Below are 14779 nucleotides of genomic sequence, written 5' to 3'. Positions count from 1 at the left end.
ATTTTCTTTAATTTTCCAAGAATGGATTACTAACATCTATACCAATACATCTTGCAGTTGGTTTGTCGAGATCATCTTCAGAGCCTCAGGAATCGTCTCCTGTGTTTCGGTTTTCTGCTGAACAACAACGATTTAGGTGATATCCATCATTTCTTTTTTGTTTATTTGATTCTTTATACTTAATATGATTTAGTTCCAGTATATGATGGTCATTTTACGCCTATAGCATATCTAGAGAAAACTTTGTATTTCACAAATAATTGTGATAATGCATTTGAGGCAGAGGTAGTAGTTTTGTGGTTGTAGTCTCTTTTTTGAAGATGTTTACATTCTAAAATTTCAGTTTCTCAAATTGATTGATTACTTACTGTTTTGGGGCCGATTATATTGATCATATAAGTTACATCGGGGTTGTTTTGTTTCAGTTAAAAGTATACTATTTGTTTGAATTCACAAAGGATCATCCGAGGCGGGAAAGTTTAGCTAAATGAAGTTTATTTCCGCATTGTTATGTATCATCGTCGCGGCTGCGTTTTTTCCCATCACAAATAGTCAAAAGTTGGACATTTTATGCCAATACTTAGTCATGTAAAATCCAAAGAAAGACGGGTAGATGGTAAATAGAAAAATACCGAATTTGATCGATTTTAAAATCATAGTTTTTTTTGGAATAGGAACTTCCCTAATGAAGGTTTCCGGGCAGATTTCGTGCACCGACTAATCCCTGGCTGCAAATATGAAGCTTTGCCTCATGAACATGATTACTTTATTGTTTGAGCGGATTCATGAGGCTCAGGTCGAGGCTATGAAGGATGAGTACCGGAAGAGCGAGTGCATTGTAGGTTAGGTAGCTTCCTACGATCATGATAGTCGTGGATTGTTGACTTTGCATCTTTTAGTTTGGGTTCCATATTGGGGAGGTATTCGTCAGATTTTGATGGAGGAGGCTCACAAGTCGAGGTTCTCCATTCATCCCGGAGCGATGAAGATGTATAGGGATCTTCGTTCTTATAAATTTTGGCCATGCATGAAGCGGGATGTGGCTTGGTACGTGGAGCGGTGCTTGACATGTAGGAAAGTCAAGGCTGAGCATCAACGACTGTCACACACCGTTAAAGCAGAAACACGAAGGATGACAGACTAAGGTATCATAACATAAGGTAAATAGGATTACCAACCATAATCATTGAGCATTTTTATGTTTACATCATATTCGAAACAATATTACATTTTAGTTCCATACTACATAGTCTAGTACATAACAAAAGCAATAAACATAAATCATTATGGCGTCTTAAACTGGTTCACTGACCATTTCCTGAAAAACATGCAAAAACGAGGGTCAACTATAAAATAGTTAGTGAGTTCAAAGGTTTATAAAGGTACATCATTTCAATAAGAAAATATAGATTTGTTCAACAAAAGTTCCAACTCAAAATGAGTGTTGAATTCCAAAGCATTCCGTTCACAACCAAGCCTAACGACTGTTCTTGCCCCATTCCATCATTTCCATGGTTCTCATGATGTCAGTTCACGGAAATATGCACTCACGGTTCTGGGTGAGTGGGGGCTGTCTACCGCAAATAGCGTTATCCATAAGATCTTCGGCTTGAAATACGAGTTAATAGGTTGTAGTTTGGTTTTTGGGGACTTAACATAAAAAGTTCATAACAAGTTCATATCATAGCGTTCATAGCATAAGTTCATAACACAAGTTCATAACAGAAATTTCATAAAAGAGTATAGTTCCAAGTTCATTAAGTTCATAAAACAATATCGTTCCAAGTTCCAAAAGTTCATAGATCAATATCGGTCCAAGTTCAATAAGTTCATAAACCAAGGCTCAACAAGATCACAAAATAGAGTTCAACAAGTTTATAAAACAAAGTTCCACAAGTTCATAAAATAGTACAAATAGCCCATAAAAAAGTAGCATGCTTTCCACCCCAAAACATGAAAACAGTAAACCGGGGTTGTGAATACTTACTAAGGAGAGTTTGCGGTTTGAGCTTCGCGTTTCGGTGTTGTAGAGATCGATTTCTAATAGTGACCTATAGAATAAATAGTTTCTAGTGAGATACAATTCACTAAAACATTATCTAAGATCTACCTATCCAACTAGTGGTGTTGCAAAATGCCCAAAGTTTGTTCGGTTCATTATTGGTGTTATCGAATTCATGGTGCCTTGTGTTCAAAAATCCATAAAGGTATAAAAATGAACTCCAAAAAGTGTAAAAACTTATATTCTAGTTCTAAAAGAGGTTATGAGTGTCTTGAAATTTTATAGGAATTTTTGAAGGCCATTAGCTATTTATTTGAAATTTAAGTCTAAATAATAGGAAAAATTCTAAGTAAATAGTAAACAGTTTCTATAATTTTCAATTTAATTTTTACAGGTTCTTATAATGTTCCCAAGGTTGAGAAAAATATTGGTTGGGTTCTTTGAGGCCAATGACCCAAATTTGTAAATTCATGCTCCAAATTAATGAAAAATATGGATAAAATACCAAACAGTATCCAAATCTTCTAAACATTTACATGGCCTTCTTATTCTGTGAGTACATTCATACTACAATTATTTAGATTTTTATCACTTTTGAAAACTATTATTTTGAATTTATGGCAATTAAATCATTATTTCTATAGAAAAACAAGGAATTGGTTCTAGCACTTGGGGTTTTAGAGAAAATCCCTTGAAACCATGAGCTTACATAAAACAATTTGGCTAAAAATTATTTCAGAGCTAAATGGGGGTATTCAACCCCAACAACTTTAGAAATGTAGCACTAACTAGTGCATGAGTTCCAAATGTAGCTGTTCAAATCCGAAATGAGTGATTTGGTCAAGAAATGAGTGAGATATGAATATCATGATTTGGTCAAGAAATGAGTGAGATATGGCTGTCCAAATCCGAACAATTGTTTCTGACAGAATGCATGTTATTTTTGGTTGATTAAAATGCCCATTTGGGTCATATGTTCATAAGAACAACATGCATAACCTTTATGGTTGAAAGTGAATGGTATAATACTAGAGTTTATAGAATAACAAGAAACTTTTAGATGCATGTATCCAAACCATAGATTTATGGTTATCCAAGGCCCCAAATTGGATGTTTCCTTCTTGTGATAGAGAACTCCTTGGAACCACCGAATCCTACACTAGGATTGCACCATAAATCCGATTTTGAACACATACATGGAGTGAGAAACCATCCAAGATGTATTAAAAATGGTTTTTATTATATGAAAACATAAAAAGAAAAAAAATGAAGATGTTGAATCCGGTTTAAGAAGTCACAAGAACATACTAGTTTCCTTTTGATCTTAGCTTTGGTTTGGTCCCAGGTTTTCACCATATATTTGATACATGCAATGTGCTTTTGGTGAAAATCTACAAACACTAAGATAAAGGAAAAGATTCCATCCATGGGAGGGGCATAGAATCCGAAAATGGAGAGAAAATAAGTCGAACCTAGTACCAAAATGTAAAGAATAAAGGAGATAGTGAAATCTCTTACCTTGACTTCGATTTTGAACTTCAAGAACACCTCAAAAGCCTCAAAAATGAAAGAAAAAAAATATGGCTGAGAATTTTTTAGATGTGGCTGAAGTTGAGGGACTTTTGAGAGAGAAATGATTCTAGGAAGAAGAGAGAAGTGGTGGAGTGTTTTTAGATAGAAGAGGGAAAGAAAGTGAGGTTTTATCTCGCTAGATAGGCTATCTCTCTCGTCATCTCTTTGGTGGTATACATCATTAAACTCAGCTACAAAACTCCAGAAATGTTGGTTAACATATGAAAAATGATCAGGAAAAATCTATCCCACAGAAAACGTTTTTAAGATCAGTTTTTCTCTCTCACATTAACATGCAAAATATGACCTCGGGATTTTGCATAAAGGAGAAATAATGAGTGAGAGAGAGGAGGACTGTGGACGTTTTGTATGGCCGGATTTTTGGGGAGGATAGAGGGTTATTATGAGGATTTTCTCGGTAAGGGTACCCTCTTAAAGCCTTTCCTTAAGTTTTATAAAAATTTAGCTTTAACTTTTATAAAAACTCTAAGTATTTTCATCAACTTCAAAGAGTTTATTTCTTGGTTTCTAATGAACTATTTGTTTTTAGAAATAAATTCATAGTCTTGAATCGTCTTGAATTAAGTTATAAAAATGATAACTTATGATTTGATTTTTATAAAATCAAATTTTATTTCAAATAAATGAAATAAAGGTTCATAACATATTAATGTAGGATTAGACAATCCTTGGGTTATATTTTCGGCTCATAATTCAAACTATTATATGTGGATATTATTTCCAACTGGAAATTAAATCAAATCATGATTTAATTAAATTGAGTTTGATAATTACTTAAACTATTTAAGCATGTCATATGTTCCGATTAATAAATTAGGGTATTTAACTTACCCTTGAGTTGTGATCTATTGAACGTGGTTTCATGTTTAGTTTTGAGATTGAACGTTGGCACCTTACAACCTAGTTGGAGTATTCACATATCAATGTGACTACTTAGTACACGCTATGTTACACTACTTGTTCCGAGGGATCTATTAAGTCGCGATCTAGCTCAACTTGTTGCTTCTAAGGCCAAGCTATGCGCATGCATGGAAATGACAAGGTTCTAGACAAGTCCTAACCTGAGTTTTGACTGTTGTCATAGTGACCTCATGACAAGATGCAGCCGTTAGAGATTCATGTATGGAAATAGGAGGACATCACCATGGATTTTATCACGAATCTTCCTTGGACTACGCCTGAAGTGGATTTGATTTGGGTCATCGTGGATCGTTTGACCAAGAGCGTGCATTTAATTCCAGTTCAGGAGAGTATTTCTGCAGAGAAGTTGGTCGAGGTTTATATCACGGAGGTGGTGGCACGTCATGGGGTGTCGATATCAGTGGTTTCTTACAGGGATGTCCATTTTACTTCCAGGTTTTGGAAGAGGTTTAATGATGAGTCGGACACTCATATTCATTTCAGTACAACATTCCATCCGTAGACCGATGGTCAGAGTGAGTGAACTATTTAGACTCTTGAGGATATGATGCGTGTATGAGTGTTGGACTTTGGAAGGAGTTGGGATACGTATCTTCTGTTAGCGGAATTTTCATATAATTAACAAAAATTATCACGCCAACATTAATCTACCTCCTTTTGAGATGCTCTACGGGAGGAAATGCAGGACCCCGATTTGTTGGGGCGAGGTCGGTCAGCGGGTTATGAGGAGTACCAAGGTGGTACTCAAGACCACTAAGCTGATTCAACAGGTTCGGAGCAGGCTCCAGACAGCTCATAGTCAGCAAAAGAGTTATGTTGACAAGCGCCAGTCAGACTTAGAGTTCTAGGCGGGAGATATGGTTCTCTTGAAGGTATCACCTTGGAAAGGTGTCATCCGTTTTAGGAAGCTAGGCAAGCTAGGCCCCAGGTATATTGGTCCTTTTAGGGTTTTGGCTCTGGTGGGCCGAGTTGCTTATCGCTTGGATCTTCCAGATAAGCTCAATCAGATTCATAGCATGTTTCATGTCTCTCAGCTGTGGAAATGTTTACTGGATGATTCAGTAGTGGTGCCATTAGAGGATATTTAGGTGGATGACCGCCTGAATTATATTGAGAGACTGGTAGCGATTTTCAATAGGAAGGTGAAAACCTTAAGGAACACGGTAATCGAGCTGGTGAAGGTGCAGTGGCAGCACTGCAAGGGATCGGAGTGGACTTAGGAGCCTGGGGACGAGATGAGAGAGCACTACCTAGAGTTATTTCGGGCGGCGGACTTTAAGGACGAAGTCTGATTCAAGTGGGGGAGATTTGTAACACTCGATTCCAGGTATGAAATTAATTCCAAATTTTTCATGATTTCTCTTTGGCCAGGGCATGTTGAAGCCTCAACACGGCGTGGTGATAAGCCTTTGGCCTGTGAAGTTTGTTGGACCAACGCGACGTGTTGGTGTCGTTACATGGTGTGTTGGCGGCTGGTGGAGAAAACCCTAATTTTTGGGTGTTGCACCCAATATAATCTCCTTAAGTCCCCAAGAGTTGGTCACTTTATTAGCCTCCATTCCCCCAAATCGTCCTTTGCAATCGTAATCATCATTCCCTCCCATTTTTGAGCTAATTTGGTGTTTTTGAAGCTAAAGAAGGAAGAAGGTGGAGGTAGGAATCAAATATCCAGCAAGCAAGCCCCCATTCTTCAGTTTGGCACTCTTCTGGACCTTTGTAAGTATCGAAGACTCGATTTTTATCATTCCAAGTTTTTAGAGCTTGAGTTTTGTTCCTTTAGTTCTTGTTTTTGAATATTCGAATGGTCTGATTTCATAAAGTTTGAAACTTTATGGATTTCTAAGTTAAGGTGATATAGTAGTGTCTTAGATCTGGTCTATAATCAATTTTTGAAGCCATGCATGGAGACTAGGTCATAAATCCCCATTTTGACCTAATATGGGTTCAAGACATTCATTGGACATGTATGTCTAAAAAGTACCAACCTTTGAGATGGTTTAGGTGTTAGAATCACTTCTGGAAAGGATGGACTTCAGACTTTAAGGTATAAGTGCTTACTGGTTAAGCCGTTGAATAATCAAGCTTTATGGTTTGGATTTTGGACCTTTTGGTAGTCCTAATGGGTAAAGTTGGAAACTTTACCCTCTTAAATCTCATTTCGGTCTAGATCTGAGCTTTGCAGCTCTTGGAGTAGAAAGAAAACAGTTTAATGTATTAAGTTGTTGGAACTCAAGCAACCACGGCGTGTTTGCAAGTCAACACGGCGTGTTGGCTGGGGTTTTCCAGACTATTTGGATAATGGTGAAACACGGTGTGTTTGCAAGTCAACACGACGTGTTAGGTCAGCATGGACTGTTGGCCTTGACTTTGACTTTTGTCTTTGACCAAATTTGACCTAAAAGGGGGTGTTGAGGTATTTTGAGTTCTATCTAAGGATTAGTTACTGTTTAGGTGACGGGTAGAGCTGATATTCGGAGTTGGGACCTATTCAGCTATTGCTCGGAGTTTTCTCATTGGGCTTAGCAGGTCTAAGGCACCAATGCTGGCCTATGAATGCTAGGAGTCTACGTGACCCTCACATGCATTATGTGTTGCTATGTATACCGGGTGGTGCTCGATGTCGGGTGATGCCCGATGATTGAATCGTATGCTATTGTTTATGATCATTATATGTGTTAGCATGATTATGTGATATGTATCGTATGTGTATAGTGGGTGAGGCCCGATGTCTGGCGGAGACTAAGAATAACAGATCTGTATACCAAGCGGGGCCCGATGTAGGGTGGGGACCTGTATGTGATTCATTATGTATGGTATGGGGTAGTTTGGAGAACTAACTAAGCTTTGTGCTTACGGTTTTTCTATTTCAAGTATTTCTGGTTCCAAGGGGAAGAACTCGGTTTAACTGCATTGCACACACCACATGGATTCTGCTTTTGAGATATCACTCCGATTGTTATGATGTTTGATACACTTCTTTTCAATTGGGTTGTATAGATATTGTTTTTAGAATACCGTTTATTTAAATTAAAAATAAAATTTTTGGATAATATTTTTGGGAGTTTATAAATAATAATAACAATAATAATATAAAAGTAATTATAATAATCTAAATAATAATAATAATAATTTTTAGAACGGAAAACACGCATTTCCTATATTACTCATAAACCATTCATTTCATATCCAACGATACTTGAAGCTCAACCTTTGGTTATATGCACACCAACATCTAATATGGTTATGATACAAAGTACAAACCCTATAATAATAATAATAATAATCCTACATTGTTTCACGATTACAAATGATCTAAAAATATTAAAATTTTTTATTTTTAATAAACATTTCCCTCGTTACAAAAGTATTAGCCATGAACAAATTAATTTTAAAATAAAATAGAAAATCTTTTAGTTTCTTCTAAGGACATTAAAAATTTAAAACTCAATAATCCGTAGGTAACATTTATTGTTTCTAAAATGTTATGATAGATTACCCGGAGTTGAATTGGGTTGTTCATCTGTCACTAATTAATCCATCAAATATATTTCAACAATCAGGTACTATTATTGAAGATGGTCGCCACTCGGTTGCCGAATTACAAATGTTCAATACAATGTTTTCTTGCTGTGTTCTCTTTAACATAAATTAATTAAAGATGGTTTTTTGGACAAATTTTACTACAAGAAATTAGAGTATTACCGGTGACAGGCGTCGTCGCTAAAAGTGGGGCTTGTCGCCGCTAAAACATCGACGCTGGTGTTTTGTCGCTATTAATCAAACTGCCGCCGCTAATGCTTGTTGTCGTCGCTAAAGACCTGTCTCCGCTAATGCTTATCACCTGTGATTGTGGTGGTGGTTGTGTCAGTGGTAGTTCCTGATCGTACATTGACACAACCGTAGAAGATTTACATCTGATGCCTCTGATATGACCACGTCGAACACCCAATATTTTTTCAAAACAATTTTGTGTATCCTTTGGTGTTAGACCGCTGGCTTCAGAAGAAGGTTGAGTTTGTTGACTGATCTCAAAGAGTAAAGTATTTTATATTTTCGAAAAATAATAAATATAATAAAAATTAAATTACTAACTACCCCTTGACGATATAAGCACTTATATGAAAATACAAATTAACCACTTACGTATTGTTGCTCGACTGCAGGACTACTAAATACCTCTTGGCGATCAGTATTGGCCTTACGAAATGCTTCGTAAGCCCCCCGACATTCTCAAAATAAGTATGCGCTTTATTTTTCCGGCCTCTATAAATTCTTTGCAAGGTTGCATCAATGCTCTGCAACAACTGAGCACGCTCGAGATCCAAGTTAAGCTTATCTAAATCAAATTTATTCTACAAATACAAAAAACTTAGTTAGTTAAATACCAATTAGAACTAAACTTAAAATATTGTCCAAGTTACCTTTAGATGAACCACTGTGACATTCCTTAAAGCGGGGGAAACATTGTCCCAACCAGATACGTTCAAATGGATGTTCATCCATATATACTTCCCAATCTCACGGGTAAACCAATTACCATGGTTCCCGACAGGGGAATATGTCAGCTCCCTATCGAAATCCAAATCTATAGGTTTTCCCTTGTTTGCCCGTATTATCTTTCATAGTTGAATGTTTTTTGCTAGGCCTCTTCTTTCTTTAGGGAGCTCAGCTGAAAAATATAATTAAAAATATTAGTCACGATATCTTATAATAATTGGATAAAAATAGCTAACAAATATATCATCATAAGACTTACTATCCTGTTCGTGTTGACCACGACTAAAGCCTACTGGAGGTGGTGGATCCCCGGCCCCATCACCCCCATGTCCTAAGCCCATAACATCCGCCATCACGTAGAAGAGTATCACCCAACTAAATCCCATACATAGCCTGCAAAATTACAATATGAATAGAATTTACACATATTACATATACAAAAATAATACATTTTCTATTATAACATTGTAGTTTCCAAATTGCATACAAAGACATACACAATATAGCATTATACTTTTTTTCCATTATTGCATCCTATTTTTTTGTTCAATTTTTTCCATGCACAAATTCATTATACAAATATAAAATTTATAAAAAAATATCATTTATAAAACTTTAAAAGTGTAATAATTCAAAAAAATGGTAAGAAATTGATCATAATACCTTTGTGGATCATTTTCTTCATGCTACAAATATAATTAAGCAAAATATACTTCTAAATACAAAATCATACAAATTCATCTAAATACATTTCCATGCACAAATTAAAATTACTACAAAAACTATAACTTATCAATTAAGAACTTTATCACTTCATCTTATATACACTAAACTATTAAACCTAAATATCACATAATCATACATATATACAATAGATTCAATTCCATTTTTTCATTTCATTTTAGACATACAATACAACTTTCATATTCCAATTTCATACAATTAAACAATACATCCAATTTCATAGAATACATCCAATTCAAATTACAATTTCAAACAATTAAGCAATACATCTAATTTCATATAATCCTACCATTTTAGACATCCAATACCAATTTCATAGAAAAATATACACCTAAATACAAAATCACACAAATCATATGTAATTCCATTTTAATGCCAATACACCATAATAAGCATAAACACAAAATAATTATACAATAGGTTGCATAAAATATGATAAATCATACATAATCTTTCAAAAATCATCAATTTATAGCCAAACAAGAGGCTTGATCGACATTCAAAATCACTAACCAAAAAAATCTTAGAAAACATAGAAGTCAATAATATAATCAGGTTTGAATGATAAAACTAACATCAAAACACAAGAAGAACAAAAATTAGGGGAAAAAATTCGACCTTAGATTGCTCAATTTCACTGAAATGTTGCTGTGGTCGGAATTGCCCTCAATAAACTCGATGGCCGCCGGTAATGAGGGTGGGTCGCCGGTAAAGAAGACCGGTCGCCGGTAAAGTGGCTCGCGGTGGTCGGAATCATAATGGGGTGCAGATGGTGAAGGTAGTCGAAGTTCTTTGAGAGATACATCGATAGAAGGAAAGAAGGGTCGACTGGGGGGTTATCTGACGCAACTCAATTGCGGCGACGGGCAATATCGGCTACATGAGGGTTTTAGCGGCAACATAGGGGTTTTAGGAGTTTACAACCGTATGATTGAATAATGATCGAACGGACGGGGATTATTTCACGCGGATCGCTACTGTCTGAGCAATAGAGGCAACATAGGGGTTTTAGCGGCGACACCCCTGGAGGGAAAAGAAAGTGCGTGTTTTAGGAGTTTACAACTATAGGATTGAATAATGATCGAACGGATGGGGATTATTTCACGCGGATCGCCACTGTGTTAGCAATAGCGGCGACACCTTTAGCAGCGACGCCAAGCAATAGCGAAATGACCAATGATTTTTTTTTATATGTAGGTCATAAAACAAATAAGAGGTTGTAGGCGCATAATACATTTCAGACGAAAAATAAACTGCAAATTTATATTATATTTCTGCATACACAAATTTGTTCCACAAACTTCAAAACTTTTTCTACCATCGAAGTCCAAAAACGATTGCCTTCTAGACCGAAATCAAAGGTTGAATGCACAAGTCATGGTTCTAATTTTAGACTTCCAAATGCATCATAAATACCATTAAATCCTATACAATTCAAACGCAAATTTAGTCGAAATGGACTCCAAATCAACCATAGGTTTCACTATTTTCATGTTCATAGCCATTGTACAGGCTGAAGTTTTTGACGTCACTAAATTCGGTGCTGAGATTGATGGCGAGATCAGCAAGGTAAAGAATTAAACGATACATATCTATGCATGCATGATTACATGTTAATTTCATCTTTTGCTTCTTTCCAATTGATTTCCAGCCTCTGTGTGATGCATGGGTCAAAGCATGCAGTGCAACAACCCCCAGCACAGTGCTCGTTCCCAAGGGTCGATTTTGTTTGAATGTTGTCGAATTTAAGGGACCTTGCAAAAATCCTGTTGAGGTTAAAATCGATGGAACGTTGATAGGTCCTGAGGATCCTATCACCATTCCAAAAGGAGTGCAATGGATCACATTTAGCTACCTCAATAACATGACATTATCAGGTATATATTAAATCATCCCTTTCTTTGATCGAAAATGGTATTTTAGAAACTCGAAAACATAATCATGATACTGTGTTTCAGGCAATGGTACCTTAGATGGTGTTGGAGGAGCCATGGCATGGTCAACAAACGACCCCACAGCAACTGTCAAGAAAGGATCCCCCCTTCAATATGTACGTGTACATGCAACTCCATGCACTCAATGCAATTTCTTACGTACAAATTCATGAATTAACAGCGATTATGTGCGTTTAAATGACACAGAACCTTAGCTTTAATTTCATCACAAATTCTTTGATTACGGGAATAACCACAAAGGACAGCAAGAATTTCCACGTAAATCTTATGACATGCACGAACGTAACATTTGACAACTTCCACATTGAAGCTCCAGCTGAGAGCCCTAACACGGATGGAATCCACATTGGGTGGTCAAAACACATCACCATCAAGAACTCGGTGATTGAAACGGGTGATGATTGTGTCTCGATTGGTGATGGATGTGAGGATTTGCACATTGAGGGAGTGAAATGTGGTCCGGGTCATGGTATTAGTGTTGGAAGCTTGGGTAGGAATCCGACTGAGAAACCGGTCATTGGGGTGTATGTCAAGAACTGTAGCTTTGTAGAAACTGCCAATGGTGTTAGAATCAAAACATGGCCTGATTCCGTACCCATGGAGGTTAAGGATATTTATTTTGAAGATCTTTCAATGGAGAAAGTCGAAAACCCGATCATTATCGAGCAAGATTATTGTCCGCATGTCCATTGCAATAAGCAGGTGATTAACATTTCGCATTCATCTGGCATAGTAATCACAAACGATCCCTAATTAATTATCCAAGTGGTAAGAATGTGAAAATCGAAAACTTATTTTTGAAGTTTTAAAGTCGGTGTCAAACTCTTAGTTTTAATGATATTATGATTTACCTATCTCATAAATAGGCACACAAAAGTAAAATGTATGTTTTCTAAGAAAAAAATATGGTATATTAGAGCATATTATCATAGACATACATTATCAACTAAGTTAATCCATTGAAATACCAATTATGCATTCCATCTCATTCAAATTTTCTATTAAGCTATAGATTGTGGATGCTCTAAACTATGTATAATTAATGAAATTTCTTACTAAACCATGACATGATTGATAGAAATTCATATTTCAAAAATATTGAGCTTTGGAAAATCTCAATATCAATTGAAAATGGGGCCAATGGTCAGGCTCAAGGTTCATTTGTATTATAAGTTTATGTTATTTGATGTTCATGTTATTTTTCACCGTTTTATATAGAATTAGTTGAATGCTATATTGGTTACTGAACTATGCATCTAATATGGTTCATTTCATGTGGGAATCGTACAGAAGCCTTCCTTGGTTAGGGTTCACAATGTTTTCATCAAGAACGTGAAGGGAACTTCGACTTCACAATCACCGATTAAGCTTAGGTGTAGCACAGCTAATAATGGATGTGAGAATGTGCATATTTCCGACATTGATTTGAAATATGTTGGTAATAGAGGTGATGCATTTCAAGAATGCGTCAATGTGAAGCCGATTTATGAAGACACAATTTTCCCTCCGGCTTGTAAGACGGCATCACAGTGATTCAAGTATACGTAAGTCATACGGAAACAATGATTGTTTAATTTCGAAATCGTCTTTTACTGGAAAAATGTGAATATGTAGTTTAGATCTATTATCATCAATATATTAGATGACATGTGATCAAAATGTGTAATGTCTTATGATCATCGATGATATGTTGATGAGCTGACTACATAGTAAGTGATACGTTAGTTGGGATATTTTGAATAATATATCACATGTTTGACAAAATAATTATGTTGATAATTTATCAAAGGTAATAGAGCTTTTATTAAGGTATATTTTCCATAATTATCTTCTCATTAATTGTGCATAATAAATACAAGGGCACAATAGAGATAGTGCGCTATACCAAGGCCTAACATGGCTACATACATATAGTCGTAAGCACTAAATCCGCTGCATTTTTATTTAAAAGTGTAGTCCGAATGTTTAAACATATAAATAAATATGACGAGAGCCCTTTGGTGAAAGTTATTGAAACACATCTCTGGTGGGCTAATTGAAATTTTCATTAAATATTAAATGGTTTTGGAAAAATAATAATCTTTGTAATAAAATCAAGTTACAGAATTAGGTCCCAAATTGTGAAATTCATTTAGTTATCTTTTGAAAAATATTTGATATTGAAAATAATATTTGAAGAAATTTGGCCCTAAATGGTTAAATAATCAACAAATGTTATTGACAAGGGCAATTTTAGGTAGAAAATGATTAAACCTCATTGCGTGTTGCTTGAGAAATATGTAATATCATTTTTTCATAGTCTACCCAGCAAATGTTCTTTAGGCCTGACAATTGGGTTGGGTTCAGATTGACGGGTCACGGGTTGACGGGTTGACGGGTTGAAATTCAAAAACTCAACCCAACCCATATGATATATGGGTTGGCGGGTCACAGGTTGACGGGTTGGAAACATCAACTCAACCCAACCCATATAACCCGTATAAATATATGGGTTGGCGGGTTCACGTGTAAGTGGGTCGAACCCAACCCATATAACCCATTTAATAACCAACACATTTTAAGATGAAATTGAAAAATCCAAATAAAATGAAGTCTAAAAGTCATAAACATTAGACATAAAGTCATAAACATCCAAATAAAACTCTAAAAATCAAAACATTCATGAAAAGTGCAATTGTTCAAACATACCGTAGAGTGTAGATTGTTACTTACCGTAGAGGGAAAGGAAGGTGGGTCGAAAACGTCGAAGCTGACAAGAGTGAGTGAAACAGCGATGAGCAGATGAGGAGCGGGTGTGGATCGGCCTGATGAGTGATTAAATCGTGAGTTCGTGATGTTGCTTCCTTCGAAGATTAGTCCTTAACTCCTTAATCTTTATCATTCGTTCAATCGTTCGTGAATGTGGAGACTGGAGCGGGTGAAGAACGATTATTTTTATTAGGGCACGCAAATAGGTAATGGCTGCCTGCACAAGGACTCAACAATCAACACTCAAGGAGTCAAGGTCAAATATGGATGACGGGATCATGAGACAAAAACCCAACAGTAGCCCACAACACAATGCCAC

The 14779-nt window shown here is 36.1% G+C and overlaps 1 protein-coding gene across 1 annotated transcript; it reads left to right on the top strand.

Moving 5' to 3' along the window:
- The first annotated feature begins 11212 nt into the window (after positions 1-11212).
- Positions 11213-13516, top strand: LOC145074101 (polygalacturonase-like). The gene is made up of 5 exons (XM_079020527.1): positions 11213-11326; positions 11409-11634; positions 11716-11807; positions 11899-12414; positions 13003-13516. The coding sequence occupies exons 1-5, from the start codon at positions 11213-11215 to the stop codon at positions 13243-13245; spliced, it is 1191 nt and encodes a 396-aa protein (XP_078876653.1). The 3' UTR covers positions 13246-13516.
- Positions 13517-14779: the final 1263 nt, after the last annotated feature.

The sequence above is a fragment of the Lactuca serriola genome, chromosome 9 (genome assembly GCF_051521515.1).
Source record: "Lactuca serriola cultivar US96UC23 chromosome 9, Lser_US96UC23_V15, whole genome shotgun sequence".
Taxonomy (NCBI): Eukaryota; Viridiplantae; Streptophyta; class Magnoliopsida; order Asterales; family Asteraceae; genus Lactuca; species Lactuca serriola.
Note: the sequence above shows the minus strand (reverse complement) of the source record. Positions and strands in the feature narration are given on the sequence as shown.

Excerpts from the sequence above, each read along its gene's own strand:
- LOC145074101 (XM_079020527.1), top strand. The coding sequence starts at position 11,213 with ATGGACTCCAAATCAACCATAGGTTTCACTATTTTCATGTTCATAGCC. Across the intron at positions 11,327-11,408 it reads TTGATGGCGAGATCAGCAAG|CCTCTGTGTGATGCATGGGT; the intron begins GTAAAGAATTAA and ends ATTGATTTCCAG. Across the intron at positions 12,415-13,002 it reads ATGTCCATTGCAATAAGCAG|AAGCCTTCCTTGGTTAGGGT; the intron begins GTGATTAACATT and ends GGAATCGTACAG.